At 40.4% G+C, this 20,273-nt stretch overlaps 2 protein-coding genes across 5 annotated transcripts in view; both read right to left on the minus strand.

The window, feature by feature from the left end:
• Nucleotides 1–136: 136 nt before the first annotated feature.
• LOC113036863 (von Willebrand factor A domain-containing protein 5A-like) lies at nt 137–13,624 on the minus strand. 4 transcript variants are annotated; one of them, XM_026193413.2, is made up of 19 exons: nt 13,472–13,624; nt 11,346–11,393; nt 10,995–11,197; nt 10,677–10,899; nt 8,443–8,627; nt 8,245–8,359; nt 7,979–8,118; nt 7,797–7,885; nt 7,567–7,711; nt 6,688–6,767; nt 6,489–6,603; nt 6,188–6,346; nt 6,014–6,117; nt 4,954–5,174; nt 3,848–3,862; nt 2,923–3,060; nt 2,479–2,624; nt 1,002–1,125; nt 137–896 (listed from the first exon to the last, which is right to left on the minus strand). In XM_026193413.2, exons 2-19 carry the CDS (start codon nt 11,386–11,388, stop codon nt 817–819), a joined length of 2,325 nt encoding a protein of 774 aa, XP_026049198.2. In that variant the 5' UTR covers nt 11,389–11,393; nt 13,472–13,624; the 3' UTR covers nt 137–816. The 4 variants fall into 4 exon arrangements, 3 of the variants coding, with proteins under 3 accessions (XP_026049198.2, XP_026049197.2, XP_026049199.2); XM_026193412.2 differs by having other exon boundaries at nt 2,923–3,063; XR_013901267.1 differs by lacking the exons at nt 137–896; nt 1,002–1,125; nt 2,479–2,624 and adding an exon at nt 3,964–4,332 and having other exon boundaries at nt 2,941–3,063.
• Nucleotides 13,625–18,948: 5,324 nt separating this feature from the next.
• The window catches only part of LOC113036869 (von Willebrand factor A domain-containing protein 5A-like), a 34,844-nt gene continuing 33,519 nt past the window's right edge, over nt 18,949–20,273 (minus strand). The window contains exon 29 of the mRNA XM_080288612.1: nt 18,949–20,264. Within this exon, the coding sequence (XP_080144738.1) occupies nt 20,185–20,264 (80 nt within the window). The 3' untranslated portion in view covers nt 18,949–20,184. The remainder of the gene's footprint in view (nt 20,265–20,273) is intronic.

Genomic DNA, 20,273 nt, shown 5'->3' on the forward strand with positions numbered 1-20,273 from the left:
AAGGAATAAGCCGCATGGTAGTTCTTCAGTTATCAGTGTAATTTGATACTGTACTCCTGTATACCATTATTCATTTTCTTGAACTGAAGCTATAGATCTTTACTCAGAAGGACTGAGTTAAACCAAAGAAAAATTCTTAATCTTCCAAGCACCAATTTTAATTTTTAATTTTCAGTTCAAGGCACAAATGGAAATACAAATAAAATAGTTTGATTAAGTTCAAAAAGCATTTAGAACAATTGCAACAAAATAAAAATGAAACATGAACAATAAATATAACAGCGGAGACATCATTCAGTACAATTTAATTCAGTTTTGTTTATATAGCTCCAAATCACAACAGTAGTTGCCTCGTGCTGCCCTCACACCGCGTAACAATGTGAAGCTTGACAGCCAGCAAACACAACAGAAGAGATCTCCACAAGGCTTGCTTTTCTTGACTTTGAAGAGCTTTCTAAACCCTTTCCTTTCTTAAGGCTTCTCCTCGTTTTTCTAACTGAAATGTACAGAAAATTAAACATAAATTGCTTGCTAATATACACATCTTAATCACAAAGACGAACGTTTCCCAAGGCACAAGCGTGTAGGGCACATTAAGCGTGTACATTAGTGTGCACATTAGTGTGCTTTCTCTCTTATTTCTGAGTGGAGGGAGCAGGACAAAAGACACGCTATGGAAGAGAGCCAGAGATTAATAATAACTGATGATTAAATGCAGAATGATGTATAAACACACAGTCAGTGAAAAACGTGAATGAAGAAGACACAACACTGAATCAAAAGGCATTTGGCATAACTAGCTCTTTGAGAAAACTCTCAGAGTCCCAGAGCTTCTTTCTTCACGCTGGAACCCAACAGGATATTTCCAGCGTCCACACACTCTGACTCACATGGTGCTAAGAACACAAAACACAAGGATTAAAGAATGAATTTGCAAGAATAGCTCACTTTAACTTTGTGTCATGGATATGCAGCATTTTCTGTTATTATCGTGTTACTACCATTCTGAGCACGGAGCCATGAGGCAGCCTTCATAGCCAGAAGCTCCCACTCGTCCTTTGCATCCATCTTGAAAGCATGAAGCCAGATCAGAGCCAGAATGGTGGCCCACACTTCATTGTTGCCCTAATTCCCCAATAAAAGACAAATAAAACAGGGAGCACAAACACACACACACACACACCGAGCCTGAGAGCAATTGACTTTATTCAGTACAATAAACAAGCCATGCACACTTATTTTGTGTGTTTTGCCAGAGGCTTCTCTCTCCTGCAGTGTTATTGCTGTTATCCTGGGGTATTTCTGAAGGTATTTGATAGAGCATCATCTCCTGCAATACTCTGTTTAGACCAGATGTGTCTAATTTTACATCGTAGGCCACGTTCAGCCCACTTTGATCTTAAGTGGGTCGGACCACTGAAACTAAAGTTGTTACATATTTAACCGTTTTTCTACATAATGAAGAAAAACCTGCTGTAACATAGAAGGAAACCTGTCAGTACGACTCTTTGAACTTAAATTATAGTAAATAAATGTGTAAAATTCTCTAGACTGTCCAGTTTTTGTTAGTCACAAAAAAACCAAACAAATTTCTATAGATGAAAGTGAAAAATTAACTTCTCGGTCATTTAATTGTTTATTGCTTAATTACTTTGTGTAGTATGAATGACCATAAGGGAGATTTTAAATCAGAAGGAAAAGATGCAAAACTTATGAAAAGGTTTAAAAGTCCAAAATTGATGCTTGTGCTTGTTAGTGGTGAGCAGCAGTTTAAACAGGTTCAGAAATATAAATGGCTTCCAGTGTCATATTCAGGTCTGTGAGACTAATTTAGACACACAGACACTGAGCCATGGCTCTGGAGGAAATCCACACATTTCTGCATCTCTGTCATTTGAAGGCATTTTGTATATAGTTTATTTTAGGTAATATTCTACACTGAACTGTAATTTTAGTCTTTTTCAAGGAAGCAATTTTTCATTCAGTGACCCCTGTGGTACTTGGAATGAGAAGCCTGGGTCCCTTCAATTACAACCAACCCTGCCCCCATGAAACCCAGGGCTTTCCGGCTCTTATATGAACACCAGGCAATACATGGCACAGAGAACGGGCAACAACAGAAAGTAATGGAGTTAAAACAGCAACAGGCAGCCAGTTACATGTGAATGTAGGTACACCAAGACAAATTAATGCTTCTACACACATAATCTCAACAAACTACCTTTACATAAAAGGGTTCTGATCTTAGTTTTTACAATTGTGATAACATAACTAATGTAACATAAGGCAAATACCTTCACGGACACCTCTTATGAGGGAAATACTTTTTGCCAGTTTTTACTACAGCTGACTTCATTTTCATCTTTTGGGTTATGTTATGTTTAATATTTGTAATTTCTTTCTATATTTTGTACCATAAAATTTGATTAACATGCATATCATCACTTTTTGTAATGACTGAAACTGACAAAAACCCACCTTTTCAGGCTTTGACTTTTTCACCTCCTTGCTGGTCTTTCCCAGTGCAGTAGCCAGAGCTGGATCAAGCAGCCAGCAGCCAGACGCCTCCTGGAGGGAGACTAACTGTAGCAAAGGGTCTCTGGATAGGTGCTCATGCACAGCAGCTGGGGAAAAAAAAGTACAAAGATGAAATAATAACTGAACATCAAGTGTCCAGTCATGGCCTTTCTATCTAATTAAAAAAATAAATATTATACAGTAAATTTACAGTAAGGCACTTTTTGCTCCTTTTTTTGTGGTACCAAACTGCGCTCACTTCTTCCCATGTAAAGTTTTGCAGTGCAGTGTTATGGTAAGATGAGTCTGATGTGGCAACAACAATGAAGAATTTATTGGGTGCCCTGATATTCTGTAAAAGATGGAAACTAAAAGATTTATGTGTCTACTTTTAACCAACATTACCTTCGTAAACAAACATATGTGAAGCAGCATAATGCTTGGCAGGCATCTTATGAGAGTTCCAAAAGACAGGTAGTTTCTTCTTCATGTGAGGAAATAGCCCTTTTTTGCTGTGAGACTTTGTTGGTTCATAGCAATGAGCTGCTGAGAGATTAGAGAGACCGCAACTCAGTAAAGCTCAAGTCATTATTATAAAAAACACACACACACTACAGTCCAATTGGGTGATCTGGTAATTCATTACTTTCATATGACTAACACTGAGATTAAGTTTATTCCTTCCTGATAAATAGAAATCCACATCCATCCAGTGCAGTGATGGTCATCTAAACAAAGTAAAGCTGCTCCAATTCCACTGGCTTCCACAGCCCTGACTAAACAAATGTGCAACAAATGCAATGGCATCTTTCTTAAATGTAGGACAATGAAAACTCTTCAACTGCTATATGTCAGGAACTGGTTCATATGTTTTTTGTTGCTTTAGACAGCAGCCTACCCAAATAGCAAGCAGGTCGGGCCCAGATCTGGTATCAAGCCGGCACTTCTGACTGACTGGTGTCATGGCAGCTATAAAAGAATTAGTCCATTCTCTGAACAGAGTTTCATCATGTTACTTTTGCGCTATTATGTTCCGGCACATGTTGTTATTACATGGCTTGATTAAAGTACACATAAGGCTGACATAAGGCACAGGACCACCAGTGTGCCTGCAACTGACCTTGTTCTGGCCCATGTGTGGGCCATCTCTGGCAAACCAGATCTGGACCACCAAAGGGCCGTCATTCTTTGCGGTATGTGGGCCATGTGTAAGCACATTGTGTGGGCCAGATCCAGGCCATACCAATTTTGCTAAACGGGTATGCTTATAATTACAAAACACAAAATATTAAAAAAAAAAAACCAAACAAAAGAAAACATTTTTCCTTACCTAATCCCTTGAATGCTGAGAACGCAAAAAAAGAAGAAAAAAGAAAGAAAGGTGAAAACACGTTAGTAAAAAGAATTTTCAAACCTTTTGGATGTTGTGCTTCATACATGACTCACCACAAACAATTGGCTGTATTGGTCTCCAATCAGCTTGCTAGCTACTGCATTCCAGAAACACTGTCCAAGGTGTAGCCCAACCCATTTCAGTTAGTATGTTTAATTATTTTATTTTAAAAAATATTATTTTTTAAGACCATTGTTGGTTTTAGTCTAGTTTAAACCAAACCAGTCCACTGGATTTAGCTACATTTTGGACAGTGTTTTTTGGAATACAGTAGCTAGCGAGCCAACCAGAATTTTTGCATCCAAGACTGTGATTGGTTGGTTTTGTGGCACATTTACAACGGTGTACAGAAAGAGTTGAGCGTGCAGGAAGCAGAGGTGTTGAAAGCATGATCGTCACACTGAGAGCAGGACGGTAGATGTCTATGAGCACACAGAGCAGAGATCTGAGCAGGAGAAAATGCCAACAACTGAGCGAGAGGGGCTGTTATTGTGTGTGTATATAGATATTAGCAAACACTGAAACACATTTAGCAGCAATGAATTTTGTTCGCTCAAATTAAGCTTTTCTTCATTCAAAATAATTTTCTCCTGAAAAAGCAACATTTGTACTTACAAAAATAATATACATACACTCAGAACAGAGGCACAAAAATAATGCCATAGATTTTATAACTAAAATAACATAACATAACTCCTACATAACTCATACACACCAAAAGTTGCTGGCTGACAATATTATAACGATTTGCAGAATCCTCTGGGTCAAAACTACTGTAAGATGACGTAAAGACTCCATCAACACTTAAAAGTATTAGGGAACAAATTTATTGGGTAACCAATGCTTTTTTACATGCATCCCTCTCTCTCATACTGCTGTCTGATCAGTACCTACATTATTTTTACCATCTTGTTGCTAATCATTCTTTTCATTTGGGTCTGACCTTCTCTTAAACCAAACATTTTACTGGTTTTATTCATGCTCAACCATCTTTGCTTCAGAGCTGTGGCTGACTTTTAGCTTTGCTTTTGGCAAAAACTCACAGGGTGTCGGAACATTTCTGCACACAAGAGGTCCTTGAATCACTTCGCTGTTGTCTTTGTTGACAGCAATGAAGGCAGTGAAAGAACTGCTCACTCCTGTTTGGACACTGAGATGCACCACCTTCTCCTTCACACCTCCAACTTGCTGTCCTCTGTGCTCTCTCTCCTCCATCTCCAGGGAGCGAATCAGAGTTCGAGCACCCAACCTGTGGACTGTTAATCTGCAGATAAGAAGGAACACACCAAGAGATGGGTGACTTAAGTGTTTCTTTGTTTTTTTTACCATTGTATTTTTTAAAGGTTATATAGAGTTGGAGTCAAACTCCCCAAAAATCACATCAGATACCATGATTGAAAACAAATGCTCATACCTAGAAGTAATCAAAATCCAAATGACACATGAGCACTTTCTTCAGGTTTTAAACCTGCTGATAGCGCTGATATTAGAGTTTGGATTGTTACAATATTTGTGATTAAGACTAAAAGAATTTATAATTAATATCTCAATGAGCAAATTCCACTGATTCATTCTCACTGATAGTGAGAAAGAAGTGTCTCCTCCTGTGTGAGTGGTTAGTAATTACAGCAAACAAGAGAATGTTATCTTTTTTACTTTATTTAAAAGGTTTGTGGATAAGCTCAGCATGCGGAGTAGAAGTTATGAAGAGACTCAGAAGTACCACTGCAGGACTTGGTTGTGCATTAGCAACAAAAAGTTTAATTTGAGCCTGAGAGGGTTAATATCCTATTGCATTCAATCACTTCTGAGTAAAAAGAAGTCATAAAATATGTATGTGGGGTAATCAGGTTGTTAGTTTTTAACTGTTGCAAATCGGCAACGCCTGCCTTGAGAGGGTTAATTACTCATGTCGACTCTTAGTTACCAAGATTATGCAATAAGAAGTAAATGTCAGTGGTTGACCTATTTAAATACTTTATTTCAGATGTGAACACAACATATTTCAGTTCATATTCATTGTAATCTACTGCTATTTTCAACCCAATATATCTAAAGTCATGAACCATTGAAAAGTACTGAGTTTCTTAAACTCTGTTTTACCCAGTGTCCTCTGCAGGTCTGAGACTGAAGTGCAGCTGGTTCTCAGAGGGATGACCTGCCAGGCTGTACTTCACCGTCACACAGCCCTCTGCTGCCTCTGAACTCTGACACAGAATCACAGGGTCAGAAGTCATGAAATAGTTAAACAACAACATGAGAGGCTGCTGCTCCTACCTGTCCACTGAGCTGGGAATAAATCAGTGACCTCTGACCCTGGAAAAGTGCTGTGATTGGTGGAGAGAGGACAGTGACAGACACTTCCTTTGGTAAATCCCATGTGACTGAGATGTCGACCACAGTCGGCTGCAGAGCAAATCGCAGCGACTGCATCGCCTGAAAAATAATGAAAAACTCTCCAAATATACACAAACAGTTGGAACAGACATTTTACTCATTGCAGGTCTGATCACAAATATGTATCTGCTGCTGCTGCTGCAATGTTTAACTTGACTTTTAATTGTGTTTAATGTCTTACTTTTGGTTGCATCCTGTCAGTCCCTGTGATGAACTGAGCGTGACCTCCTCCTTCTTTGGCCATCCCATTGATGAGAGCAGAGCTGGCCCCTTCCCCAATCCCAAAAGAGAAACACCTGCAATACAACAGTTTTCTACATAGAGGACATGTTGGACATTTTGGGAATTGTGTAGACGTACTTGTGTTTTTGTGGTTTCACCTGTGAGAATCTGAGTTCTTCTTCACCAGATCTATCACTTCTTTGGTGTTCCTCACCTCTCCATCAGTAAAGACAAACAGCTAGAGAGGAGAGTTGGCACATGAAGACATAACATCAGACCCAGAAACACACAGCTTGTTCTGAGAGCTGAGTTAGGTTTCAGAAACACAAATGTTTTTGTGGTAGTGTGCAAAGAACAATGTACAGTTAGTATGAACTCCAAACTAAAGAACAAAGCTGTTACATGAACAACGATTATATTCACAGGGTTAAAATATGTGATATATTAAAAGTTAGATTGTACACTAATGCCAATGCTGAGAAACATTTGTAGAGCGTGTGTGGTCCAAGTTTTGTCCAATGTTTTTATGAAACTGAATCTGCTCTATGTAGATACATCCCTATAAAGCATCTTCATGGTGATATAAAAAAAGCTAAAATATCCTAAATCATTATATTTTAAGATGAAGTTGTTCTAAGGCTAAAGCAAGGCAAGCAGAAAGTAAAATTAAGTTCAAAGGAAATTTCCAGGAGATTAATGCAAAGCAGTTTGTGTGTGTGTGTGTGTGTGTGTGTGTGTGTGTGTGTGTGTGTGTGTGTGTGTGTGTGTGTGTGTGTGTGTGTGTGTGTGTGTGTGTGTGTGCGCATATGGGTTCTTACTATCTTGGTGGGGACCAAAGTCTGAAATTTACTGTACTGGTGGGGACCAAAATCCAGGTCCCCACGTTGTTGGAGGCATTTTTCACACTTAAATTGTGGTTTTAGTGTTTTAGGGTTACAATTGGTTTATGGTTAATGGTTAAGTTTAGGGTAAGCATTATGTTATTGGGATGTCCCCACGAGGACAGCAAACCAGAAGAGCATGTGAGTGTGTGTTACCTGTCGAGGCTGATTGGGAATGCAGGGCTGGTTGTAAATATGTTTTAGGGGCTCCAGGATCTCTGTTTCTCCAAGATTAGCCTCCATCTGCTCAACTGTATTTAGAGCCTCCTCCATGGTCTGCTGGCTGTACTCCACACTCTTACTGCCATCACACAGACACCAATACAAACATGCATGTATTTCATGTCAAGGACAAAAGGACCTTTGTTGGGCTGGGAGAGACTCACGGGAAGATGTGTTCATATCTGGACCCAAAACTGTAAATGTTGAAACAGCAGCCCTTTGGTAAGCTCTTCAACAGGAGCAGCAGAGTATCCTTAAGGGAACATGGATAAGATGGTGAAGCCACTGTGTGAGAGGAACAACATGAAACTTTTTATGAGTTTATGACTAAATATATTATGAATACCTTGGCACTGCGGATGCGAGTATTACTCATACTTCCAGATCGATCCATTAAGAACACAAACTCTCCACATGAAGACATCGCAGACTGGGGGAACTCAGGGTACAGACTCACCATCACCACTGGATCACCCATCAGAGAGCCTGAAAAATAAAAAATGGGAGAAATTGTTTTTTGTTTATGCCAACAAATTGAACTTCCAAGCAGCAGTAGATAAGCAATTTTTTTTTTACATTTTCAAACCAACTACTCCTATCATTTCCACTCACCCGGCTCAGCAGAGGCCTGTCCTGCCTCCACCACAGCGGTGGGCTGGTGAGCATCTTTGTAATAAATCAGCAGTTCAACATCTCTGTCAAACTTGTGTCCTGCAGCCAGCTTAACCTGCACACCACACACACATTCATATTTAATTCTCAGTTATAAGTAACAACCACACACAGCAGAAACAGCAGCACTCTACCTACCGTGGCCTGGGTTTGATCAGTGTTGAGGTCCTGGAGAGGGTCCAGGGAACAGTTGGACTCTACTTTAGAGATTGGACGAGGAGAGGACACTCGGGCAGAGAAAGACAGACTGTAGGGCACTAACCCCACACTCGAAAGACCCCCTATGAGCAAGTTCCTTGGCAACAATGAGAGGGAAAAGCTCCCTATTTACAGGAAGAAACGTTCAGCAGAACCAGGTTGAGGGAGGGCCAGCCATTTGCCAAGACCGGTTGAGGGTGAGAGGAGTAAAACAGGACAAAGACATGCCATGGAAGAGAACTTGAATTAAATGCAGAGGTATGTGTAAACGTATAGTGAGTGAAAAAACACTCAGTGAAGAAAAACACTTAATGCTTCATGGGAACCTTGACCTATTGCAGTGTAACTAAGGCAGTGGTTCCCAAACTTTTTTTGCTAGGCCCCCCTTTGTTTTACAAGAGAACTGTTCGCGCCCCCCCACACACACACAAACACATCCTCCAACCACACACACCCATATTTTGCTCCATTGCGGTTTATTTCACATCTCAAACATTTAGTAAACAATTAAGCAAATACAAGTAATCTGCAATAAATGACAGGTAGTAAGAGAGTAACTACTAACTCTTTTACGCTACGTCCGTACCTACACAGGTATTTTTGAAAACGCAGCTGTTTCGTCCACACGTAAACGACGTTTTTGAATCACCGATAACTGAGATTTTTTAAAACTCCTTTTTTGCATTTACACGTGGACGAGGAATACAGAGTTTGCCACGCAACAACAACGGTATGCGGCTTTCTTCACGTCACACTGTGCGCCACGTTATTGTTTACATGAGATGAATTGCAGATAGACACAAAATACTGTTAATCTGACTATCTGCAGGTTTTACACGCTTACATACACACACGCAGTTACTGTTCCTCCATTTACAAAGGCGTCACGGTGTGTGTGTAGTTTTTTTTTCCCTCTGTAATAATATTCAACATTGCTATCAATACATTTTTCAAAAAATGCCTCTCTGTGCAAAATGGGTTTAAAAACATAAACAACTGTGGGATACTGTTTGTCCGTGATTTGAACCGGGGGAACAAATCGTAGCAGGAGGAAGTAATGAAGTAATTACTGAAGTTAACTCAGAAAGATCAATTGAAGAAAAAGATGAAATAAATACCACTGGTACTGAAAGTAACTCTACACATTGTTAAGTCAGTGAGATGATTATCAGTATGTTTTTCCTCTAGTAGTTAAAATTGTATTTGTGAAGACATTCATGAATTCATTACTATTTAACGTTAAAGGAATGGTTGGCTCAGCAGAGCTCTGACTTTTTGTCAGCTTGACTACAGTGCTAAGATAAGATACAATAAGATAACCTTTATTAGTCCAACCTGTGGGAAATTTGTTTTGTTACAGCAGAAAGTGGACAGTGCAAAGTTACATCGTAAAATTTAGAAAAACACTGGAAAAGGATAAGAATAAGATACTGTACACAATTGTAGACAATGTAATAGAATAAAATGAATAAAATGCTGCAGAGAAACCTAGGGTTGCTCTTATTTCCTTCAATCAGTGATGAATAGTAACCTTCTAGCTTTACTGAAGGCTTTTTTATAAAGCAAAAAACTATTTTTAAGCTAAATGATGATCTTCTAAATTAGTGAGACACTGTTTCTAGCTTACTTTATCTGCTTTAAGGTGCACATTTGCGAGTTATACCAGGGAGTCAAGTACTTCTGATTTGAGGTGTTCTCTTTCAGAGGAGCCACAGTAACCCCTGTGTTTAAATTGTGGCTAGAAATGACACAAAGAGCAAAGAAACTGCAGTTATAGTAATGGTGGAAGGGCAATCAAATAATTTTGTATGTTTGAAAGACAGAATAAATGCAGAATGAGAAAGAAAGAATGACATAGCCTAACACAGCACAGATACTCCATGACCCCAAAGTCCATCCCCTAATCATGTTATAGATTCTGGACTTGAAAATAAAGTGTTGAGAAAGACAGTTGCTTTCAATGTTTATGTTTCCATGTTACGCTTAATTCTTTTCAAGTTTATCTTTTATGTCTACATAACAAATTCAAAAATATTTTATTTATGGAGGAAGAGAGACGGAGAGAGAGAAAGAGGTTGGAAATTCCTCCACCACCATAGTTGCAGTTATGAAACCTTTTTCTATGCAGAGGTGTGAGTTTGAGGCTTTCTGTTAGTGTCAACGTTTTTTCCTACCCTGAGGCTGGTATCGAGGGTTGAGCACAGCAGGCAGACAGAACCTCAGACCATCATCAGCCTGCACAGCCAGCTCAGTCACGTACTCCAACCTGATGGAGGCGCTCTCTCCTGGAGGCAGACTGCCCACACTCAGAGAGAATATATCTGGACTCTGATCACTCTCCTCCAATAGGAAGGCCTGCTGACCGGAGCTCAGAGCATCATCATACTCCTCACGAGCCTGAAGGACAGGTGGCACATGTCAGTGACATTCACTGTGTTTATAAGTAAGATTAAAAATAACAATAATCAGGTTATATTTACTGTCCAGCTCACCTTCTGTTTCTCCTTCACCTCAGCTACAATCTGTGTCTGTCCGATCTTAGCACTGAAATGACAGACAGCAGCGTCTCCAGGCAGAGGGAAGACAAAAACAGCCTCTAATGGTTTGTCCTCCTTATTCTTATAGTTCAGAATGGAGACCACTGTAGCCACATGGTCCCTCACCTCCAGCTCCACCTCAATGCTCTTCAGAGGAACTAACAGACAAGCATAATTCCAGCAGTCACACTTTTATTTTTTAAAGTCAAAATTAGATTGTTCTCCTGCCGAGTAATCTGTCCATGTAACTCTACTAATTTTTGATGATAAAGAGAAAATTCATTTTAATGTTTATCAGATTTTTACCTGGTTTGTTCTGGGCAGTTAGCAGACCACATGATGTCATCATTGTACCTGTATAAGAGACAAACACCACAGACAGAATCTCGCAATGAAACATTTAAGTTTACATAGTATATATAGTATATTTCATTTATCAGCTTTTTCTGGAGTCTGTCTCTTCTGCACAGAATCAAAGCAAACTTTCACATCAACAAACAGAAAAAGGTTTTTCTACCAGCTCAGAAAATGGTTTGTTTGAGAGAAATGAGTCACGAGGTTCATTGATTAGATTAGATTAGATTAGATTAGATTAGATTAGATAAAAATTAATAAACCCTCCGGTGGGTTCCGCCGGGAAATTCAGTGTTCCCGGTACTCATTAGTCTGTTCAGATCTGAGGATATCTGAGGATAAGTGTCACAGCAAAACAAACTAGCAACTCTCTGATTCTGTACTTCAGTGGTCCCAACCTTTTTTGCGTCACAGACCAGTTTAATGTCAGACAATATTTTTACAAACCGGCCTTTAAGGTGTCGCGGATAAATACAACAAAATAAAATGATACGACCAAGACAAAAACTGTGATATTTTGTAAATATTTGTAAATATAATAATAAACGCGACTTCACTGTATAATTGTGTAGCTGTTTATCTGTCTTTGTTTCAGTGTAATCTATCAGAATAGGAAAAAAAGCAATGTGACTTGCAGGGTAAATTATTTATTTTATTTTATGCAGGTTAAATGTCACATCTGTTCTGCGAAGCTTCCTTACACAAACAAAAGCGCTACTTGGCAGAGAGAAACATTCCAAGATCAGAGGATCCTTTAACGTACTGGGGGAATAGGAAGACATCTTATTCGAACCTTTTCCACCTGGCTTTACAGTTTTTGTGTACCCCAGCTTCATCTGTGCCCTGTGAGCGTGTGTTTTCCAAAGCTGGGGAAATGGTGTCAAAAAAAAAAAAGATATAAAATGATTCCATGGAAAGTACAATACCTTACAGTGTATACAAGAATGACTAGGTCATTGAATCAGTGTCTGTTGTGAGTCTCAAGTAAGTTGCCTGCAACGATATTTAAGGTCCAGCAGGTGTCAGTATGGAGCAAAACAGCAACACTGTGTCGACACAGTATCAATACAGTTTGGGGAATGTGCTGAAACGCTTCACGAGGCCTCATCTACCCATCACTAATGTATATGTATACCACTCCCCCCCCCCCCCCCCCCCCCCCCCCAACAGGGCAAGTATGTGCTAGGCTTTGGCCCACATCAGTCTAAAATTGTATGTAACCATGAATAACGTGTTGCCATGTCCACCAGGAGAGACTGGACAGTATAGATGTAAAACAAATATGCCAGCAGTTCATTTCAGCTAAAGAGAGGAGCAGGCATGTGTTTGGCTCCTTCACATAGTGGACACTGAGTTGTTGTGTGTGGCACCAGTAGTCCATGTCTGTTGCTGTAACAGTAGTTCATGTTCAGAATTAAAAAAAAAAATCCCAGCTCACTGATTTGATGGGGGCAATAGTGCGCCTAAAATGTTGCATAATGTTGCTGAGAAATCTTTTACTTTGTGGAAATCTTAGATGAGTAGTTTTATGGACAAAAACCACCAGGTCATTCAGTGTTCCCTTAGTGCTCATGTATAAGAGATGTTGGTGTACTATAACTGAAGTAATGTTGTTAAGTCCTTAAAGTCATATTCTTTTATTGTCATGACTGTATTTGAAGCTATTTTTTTATTTTTGTATGATATCTGATTTATATGGAATATGGCTGAAGTAAACTAAAGTCTAAAATACTTAGTAATTTGTTTAATAGTAATTTAACATATATAATTCACATATAAAACTATGAATTGTAATTTTAAATGGTTTAAAAGCATGTAGAATAGCATATGTAGGCAAGTATATTTCTCTTTCTTTTTCAAGAAGCAAAGACAAGAAGGAAAAAAAACAAGAAGAAACAGGGCAGAGTTCGCCCCAATCATCCGTCCCCACCAATGCCAAAACCGAAATCTCCGCCCTTGATACCACCAGACCTGAAATTAAAACACTTTCCAGACGCTAATTAAAAGAACAAGCTTAACAAAACAATATGGCTAAAGTCAGGCTACTTGTGGCGTGAGAGGTGCCATCCATTACTCACCCTTGACGTCGTCACTGCAACGTCAATGGTGCTTTATACTTGTATCCCTGTGTTTAGATTTTAAAAAATTCCTGCCACGGCGGAGATGCTCGAAACCGCAACGCCTGTTTTGCGGTTAGGCGTGGTCAAGGAAAACGGAGATTTAGTTATTTATGTCAAATTTGTGCGCCGTTTTTGACGTCACGCTGTGCGCCACGTTTTTTTTTTTTTACATGAGATGAAGTTCTACTTCCCCACATGCGGATAATAGTGTTGCTTTTAATCTTACTACCTGCAGTTTTTACACGCTTACATATACACACGCAGTTACACACACTGTCCCTCTATTTAGAAAGACAAAGGAGTCAGGGTGAACTTTCGTAGTGGCTTCTATATTCAACACAGATGCTCTCAAAACCCAAATCCCCACGTCGGTTTTGAATACATTTCTTTTTTTAAATGAAACTCGTGTATGCTGTATCAATCAATCAATCTTTATTTATAAAGCACTTTTCATATAAAAAATGTAGCACAAAGTGCTTTACATAGTTAAAAGCAGCCCACCCCACCCTCCAACTCACTCCCCACGCTCTGCACGCTCTGTATGCATTTTGTTCATTCCTAAGTTGTGAGTCTACACCAGCCAAAATACTGTCTTCAGTTATTAACATCTGAAATAGTGAAGGCACTTAAAAAGTAACAAAAAATTAGCTGGTTTTTCCAGAAAACCTCCAAAGCTTTTCAGAAGTACTTAACAAACCCGTTTCCGCTTTCCCTCCCAGGCTTCTAGACTTCTGATTCGCCAACATTTCTACACAGTTAGGATTTGGCATGTTCTTGGCAGCGTTTGACTTCGTTCTTTGGGTTTACATGTGGACGGAGTTGATTTTAGCTAGAGTTCTCTTTTTGGGAGAACTAACTTATCTCTTTTGAAACAAAATATCCCTCTGCATTTGAATTGAAAGTGTATTATGTTCAGCTGATGCTGAATACAAATGTAATTGAAATAGAATTACCTAAAGTAAATGAAACATTAAGTAAATATATGTTTAAATATGTGACTGAATGTTCAAATGTGGTGGAATTAGCTGTTTTCACATTAACTGAAAAGAAGAAAATGCTTTGAAGTGGTTTTCAAGTTTAACTTATAAACTCCGTAAAATGACATACACTAAAGATCAAGCGTTTTAGAAAACCCCAACTTTGTTTTATTTTATTTTTTTATTGAAAATTCTGCAGTTTGTCTCATTGCACTCTGAAATAAAAGCATAGTACAAATAAGCAATTGGAGTTTAAAAAGAAATAATGGAATCAATTTATAATAATTTATATAAACTTTTGACTGTTCAAAGTAGCCATCTTTGGCAGATATAACAGCTGAACACACCCATGGCCTTCTTTCTACAATAGAAATCAAAGGTTCTTCAGAAAGTTCTTCCCATATCTGTTGCAGAAGTTACCATAAATGTGTGGCATTGTATACGTTTGCTTTCACTCTTCTGTCCAGTTCATCTCAAAACAACCCAATGTGGTTTAAGTTTGGAGGCTGTGCTGGCCACTCCATGTTTTCAAGCTTACCATCTTGTTCTGTTTTTCCTGAGGTAGTTCTGTCATACCTCGGGCTTGTGTTTTGGGTCTTGCTGTAGGATGAACCCATGACCAAATAGGTACATACCAGAGAATATTGGATGGGGCTGCAGTGTACTGCAGTAGCCAATTTGGGTCAGGGTGCCTCTCACTCTGTACAAGTCACCAACCCTGGATCCAGCAATACAACCCCAGACATCACACTTCATCCTCCATATTTGACAGTTGACACCACACACTGTGGAACCATCCTTTCGCCTAGTCAACGGTGTACAAAGATCCTGCGTGATAAACTGAAGATTTCACATTTTGATTGACCAGTCCATAAAACCGTCTTCCTGTCTTCAGTAATCCACTGTTTTATGGCCCAGGCAAGCCCCTTTGTTTTATTCTGACGTCTTACCAGTGGTTTTCTTGCTGCAACTCGTCCTGTCAAACCTGCAACTTGAAGTCTTCTCTTCAGAGTTGAGACTGAAACTTAATATGCTTACTATGACCACTATTAAGCTGTGATCCTCTGAGCCGCTTATCATGGAAGCTTTCAACTCTCAGACACTTGTCCTCTGATTCAGTTATGGCTTTGGGTCTGTCAGATCTCTTCCTGTAAGAGTTTAACCCAGTTTCTGAGTGCCCTTTGATGGTGAAGGAAACTGTACTCACTGACACCTTGACTTTCTTTGCAACTTCATTGTAGGAAAGACCTACCTTTTTTAAGTGGTATGATGGTCCGTCTCTCTTCCATTGTTAGTTAATAATAATAATAATAATAATAATACATTTTATTTATAGGCGCCTTTAAGACCCTCAAGGTCACCTTACAATAAAACAAGAACAATCGCAGCAAGAAAATATAATAAACATGGAAAAGTTCCCCTTTTCACACCATTTTTTTGTAGCAACACACTACTTTCTACAGCACAATACCATTCTACTGATGCACACAAGATTATGGCACCACAGTGTGTTGCAAGACTGCTTTTGTGCAGTCAAAGGGGGTTGTAACTAATCCCGAAAAGTTGCACCACTTGTAACAATGAGTAGCACCAACTTTCAAGGCTTGATCAACCTCCATTGCTGCAGAACAGCTTTAAATTCTTAACCCATTTTGTGTTCCCTGAAAAAGACTTTTTTGTATAATTCTGAGATCTAGAATTTTCAGTTCTTTTTCTACGCTCGGTGTTTCACTACGGGAATTACTCCAATGACAACATGTCTGTCTATGACAGACATGTCGAGCCGTGCTCAGGGCTCCGCCCCTTCATTCTAACACGGCTGACCAGCCCCTCCTAACTCATTCTCGCTTTCTTCCCGTGAGAAACCTGGTTTTAGCTAGCGAGGTAGCCGACGTTGTGTAACTCGGGCTAACGCATTACGACGAGCTATTTTTTCAGTGTCCGGCTAGCATTAACTTGTTAGCAAGCCACAAACCATATTAGCATCTCACTAGCATTAGCTTGTTAGTCAACCTACGGTTTGGTTAGTATTAAGTTGCTAGCGGAGTGCAGCTAAGATGACACGACGAGCTGACTCCCGTGGCGACTAGCTCGGATTTAACCCCCGCTGCTAGTCCTAGCTACGTACGGGCTAACGTGTCGCGATGAGCCTTGTGTAGGCTAGTCTCACCCCTTTCCGCTAACCATGTCTACGGCTCCTACCCCCGCCAAAGGGTCGGAACCGAAGGCCAAAGAGGCTGTATCCCGCCCATGCCCTGCATCATGCGGTGCCACCATCTCGGGCAGGAACCCTCATCCAACGTGCATTGTCTGTATGGGTGCCAAGCATGCTCAGGCTTCACTGGCAGACCCCCAGGGATGCCCACACTGTGCGTTGATGCCAGAGAAAGTCCTGGAAAGGAGGCTGAGGGTAGCAGTAACGAACAGTCAGGACCCCTGCCTGTCGGCTGCTACTGCTATGAGTGATATCCGTCATCCGCGAGCCTCCAGCTGGGCAGACATGATGGAAGAAGAGTCCCCGCTCATGCCCCCATTGTTCGAGGACCTTCTCGATCAAAATGTGGGCAAGCCGGGTGGCGAAGATGCAGAGGGCGATGCCAACTCCGACCTCCTCAACCTAGAGGACATGGATGAGGAGGAGGATGACTCTACCTTCCCTCCTCAGCAGTCCAGGCCACCGAGTGGGGCTGAAGTTGCACCCCCGGAGGACAGCTATTTGTACGAGGTCTGCAAACGGGCTTCTACCAAGCTAGGCATCCCATGGCCAGCTGCCCGGGATACCGAAGGGGCAGAACGCGACCTGTATGATGGCAAGAGGCTCCCACCAGCCCTGCTGCCATCAAAGCAGCTTCTGCCAGCAGTCTCTGCCTGCATGAAAGAAATGAGTCACTCCTGGTCAAGCCCTTTTAAAAGCAAGCTTCCGACCAAGGGCTGCTCTAAGCTTGAGATCCAGGGGATGGGTGAACTGGGGCTGACTGAACCCCCAGCAGTGGAGCCTTCAGTGGCATATCACCTTCACCCTAACCGCAGGGCAGTCTCAGCTTCTTCTGGCATTTCTTTGCCCAGCAAGATGGATTGCTTCACGGCATCTATTTATCAAAGGATGTACAAATATGCTGCACAGTCAGTATGCTTGCTTAATGCAGTCACACTGCTATCAGCATATCAGGCAGAAATTCTGGAAGACATGAGCCGTCAGCTTGACTCTGGTTCCCCAAACCCAGCTCTCTGAGATGAAATCTGCGTGGTTAATGAGCTCATTCTTCGCTCCTCCAGGGGAGCAGTCCAAGGGTGTCGCAAGTTATGGGCCTTGCAGTCTCGGGTGAGAGAGCCTTGTGGCTAAACCTGTCAGGCTTAGGTGATGCTCAGAAGTATTTTCAGAAGCTCAACATGTTTTAGTGAAAACAGACAACTCCACTGTAGTTGCTCATATCAACCGCCAGGGCGGTACCCGTTCCCAACAGCTATACAGGTTAGAAGGGAAAATAATTGTGTGGAGCAGCACACGGCTCCTCTCCCTTCAAGCAACTCACTTGCCAGTAATTCTGAGCAGGGGGGCGGACCTCCTGATCAGGGGGAATCCACTGTTCTGAGAATGGAGGCTTCACCCACAGGTGGTGGAGCAGATTTGGCAGAGATACGGCCGGGCTGTCATAGATCTCTTCGCCTCACGAGAAAACACACATTGCCCACTGTTTTTCTCCCTGTCACACTGGATGCGCTGGCCCATCCATGGCCACATCTTCCCAACACTGATCAGAGTGAGGGATCAGGGCCAATTTCTGCTGTCCAAAAGACAATGACAAAAGCCATTTTTAATGTCAACAAGATTGGTTTTTTAACTGCATAAATAAAGGATATATAAAAGTCACTGCCAAAAACTGACTGCGGCTTCTACCTTGTTACGGGAATGTTGTCTGTGGCTCAAGTTGATTTGATATCATTCATGAGGGATACATTTGACATATGTTTCACATATTATAGACAACACCGGCTCTCACTCAATGGGAGTCGGCTCTTCTGATTCACTACAAAGCGTTTTGCTCATGACCCATCACTGACACGCATGCAGTTGTACTCCGGTGAAGGCAGAGGTTTTCTGCTTCAGCTATCCAATGAGATCGTTAGTGATGAAAGAATAAGCTGCATGGTAGATCTTCAGTTATTAGTATAATTCGATACTGTTTTCCTGTATTCAACCTATGGCAATATCACAAGTCTGCTGTGATATCTTTTATTGTATTTTGAAGAGGAAAAGAACTATAATTATTCATTTTCTTGAAGTGAGGCTGTTGATCTTGACTCAGAAGGACAGAGTTAGGGACATTCACTTTATCCATAGTAGTCAGTTCTTAAACTTGGAGGATTTTCTTTATAAACATTCTACAGAACACACGCAAGGAGTCATAATAAATAAAAGCAATTAAGATTGGAGCCCCTTTCATTCAAAGCACCAACTTGAATTTTCAGTTTTTAATTTTCAGTTCAAGGCACACGTGGAAATACAAGTAAAACAATTTGAATTAAGCACTTAGAACGATTGCAACAACATAAAAATTAAAGATTAAAAATAAATATAACATTGTAGGCATCATTCAGTGCAATTCAATCCAGTTTTGTTTATATAGCTCCAAATCACAACAACAGTTGCCTTGTGCTGCCCTCACAACACGTAACAATGTGAAGCTAAACAGCCAGCAAACACAACAGAAGAGATCTCCACACAGGGCTTGCTTTTCTTGACTTTGAAGACCTTTTTAAACCTTTTCCTCTCCCAAGGATTCTTCTCAGTTTTGTAAGTGAAATGAACAAAATAACAAAAAATTTCTCACCAATGCACACATCTTAATGACAAACTTAAATGCGTGCATTACTTTGGCATCACATTTTATTCCATGTAAACACATATCCAAGTTCTTCCTGAACACAGTAATACTCACTAAAACGAACGTTTCCCAAAGCACAAGTGTGTAGGGCACATTTAGCGTGTACATGAGTGTACTCTTATTTCTGCCGAAGCACTTGTTCACAAATTCTACAGTTGCGGGAGAAAAGTATGTTAAAGATAGGTTCGTGATGTGAGTGCTCTCTCGCGCCCGTTGCCGCGCGTACAATATACAAAGATCGCTTGTAATAAAGATGTCTTACTCTAATCAGATTTCAAAACCAAAATATTTTAACCGTTTTTAGCATAAATTTACTTATAATGTTTATTAACTATGAACTTATTTATCACTTTGCTTATGTAACTTAATCACATCATGCCCTAATTACTGTCTTTTGATCAAAAGGCATCACACGCCTAAAGGCATTTTATATTGTAAGGTAAATATGCTACAATAATACAGAGAAAACAAAATCTCAAAAATCACATGACTCCCCTATGAGCAAGTGTTTTGGTTATAGTGCAGAAGGAAAAACTCCCTTTTACCAAGAAAAAAAACTGGTAGAACCAGGATCAGGGAGGAGCGGCCATCTGCCACGACCGGTTGGAGATGAGGGGAGGGAGACATGACAAAAGACACGCTATGGAAGAGAGCCGAGATTAGTAATAACTAATGATTAAATGCAGAATGATGTATAAACACACAGTCAGTGAAGAAGGTGAATGAAGAAGACAGTATGACACAACACTGAATCAAAAGGCTTAATGGTGTAACTAGCTCTTAAGGTGAAGCCAATTTGAAAAAACTCTCAGAGTCCCAGAGCTTCTTTCTTCACGCTGGAACCCAACAGGACATTTCCAGCGTCCACACACTCTGACACACATGGTGCTAAGAACA

Source organism: Astatotilapia calliptera, chromosome 14 (genome assembly GCF_964374335.1).
Source record: "Astatotilapia calliptera chromosome 14, fAstCal68.1, whole genome shotgun sequence".
Classification (NCBI taxonomy): Eukaryota; Metazoa; Chordata; class Actinopteri; order Cichliformes; family Cichlidae; genus Astatotilapia; species Astatotilapia calliptera.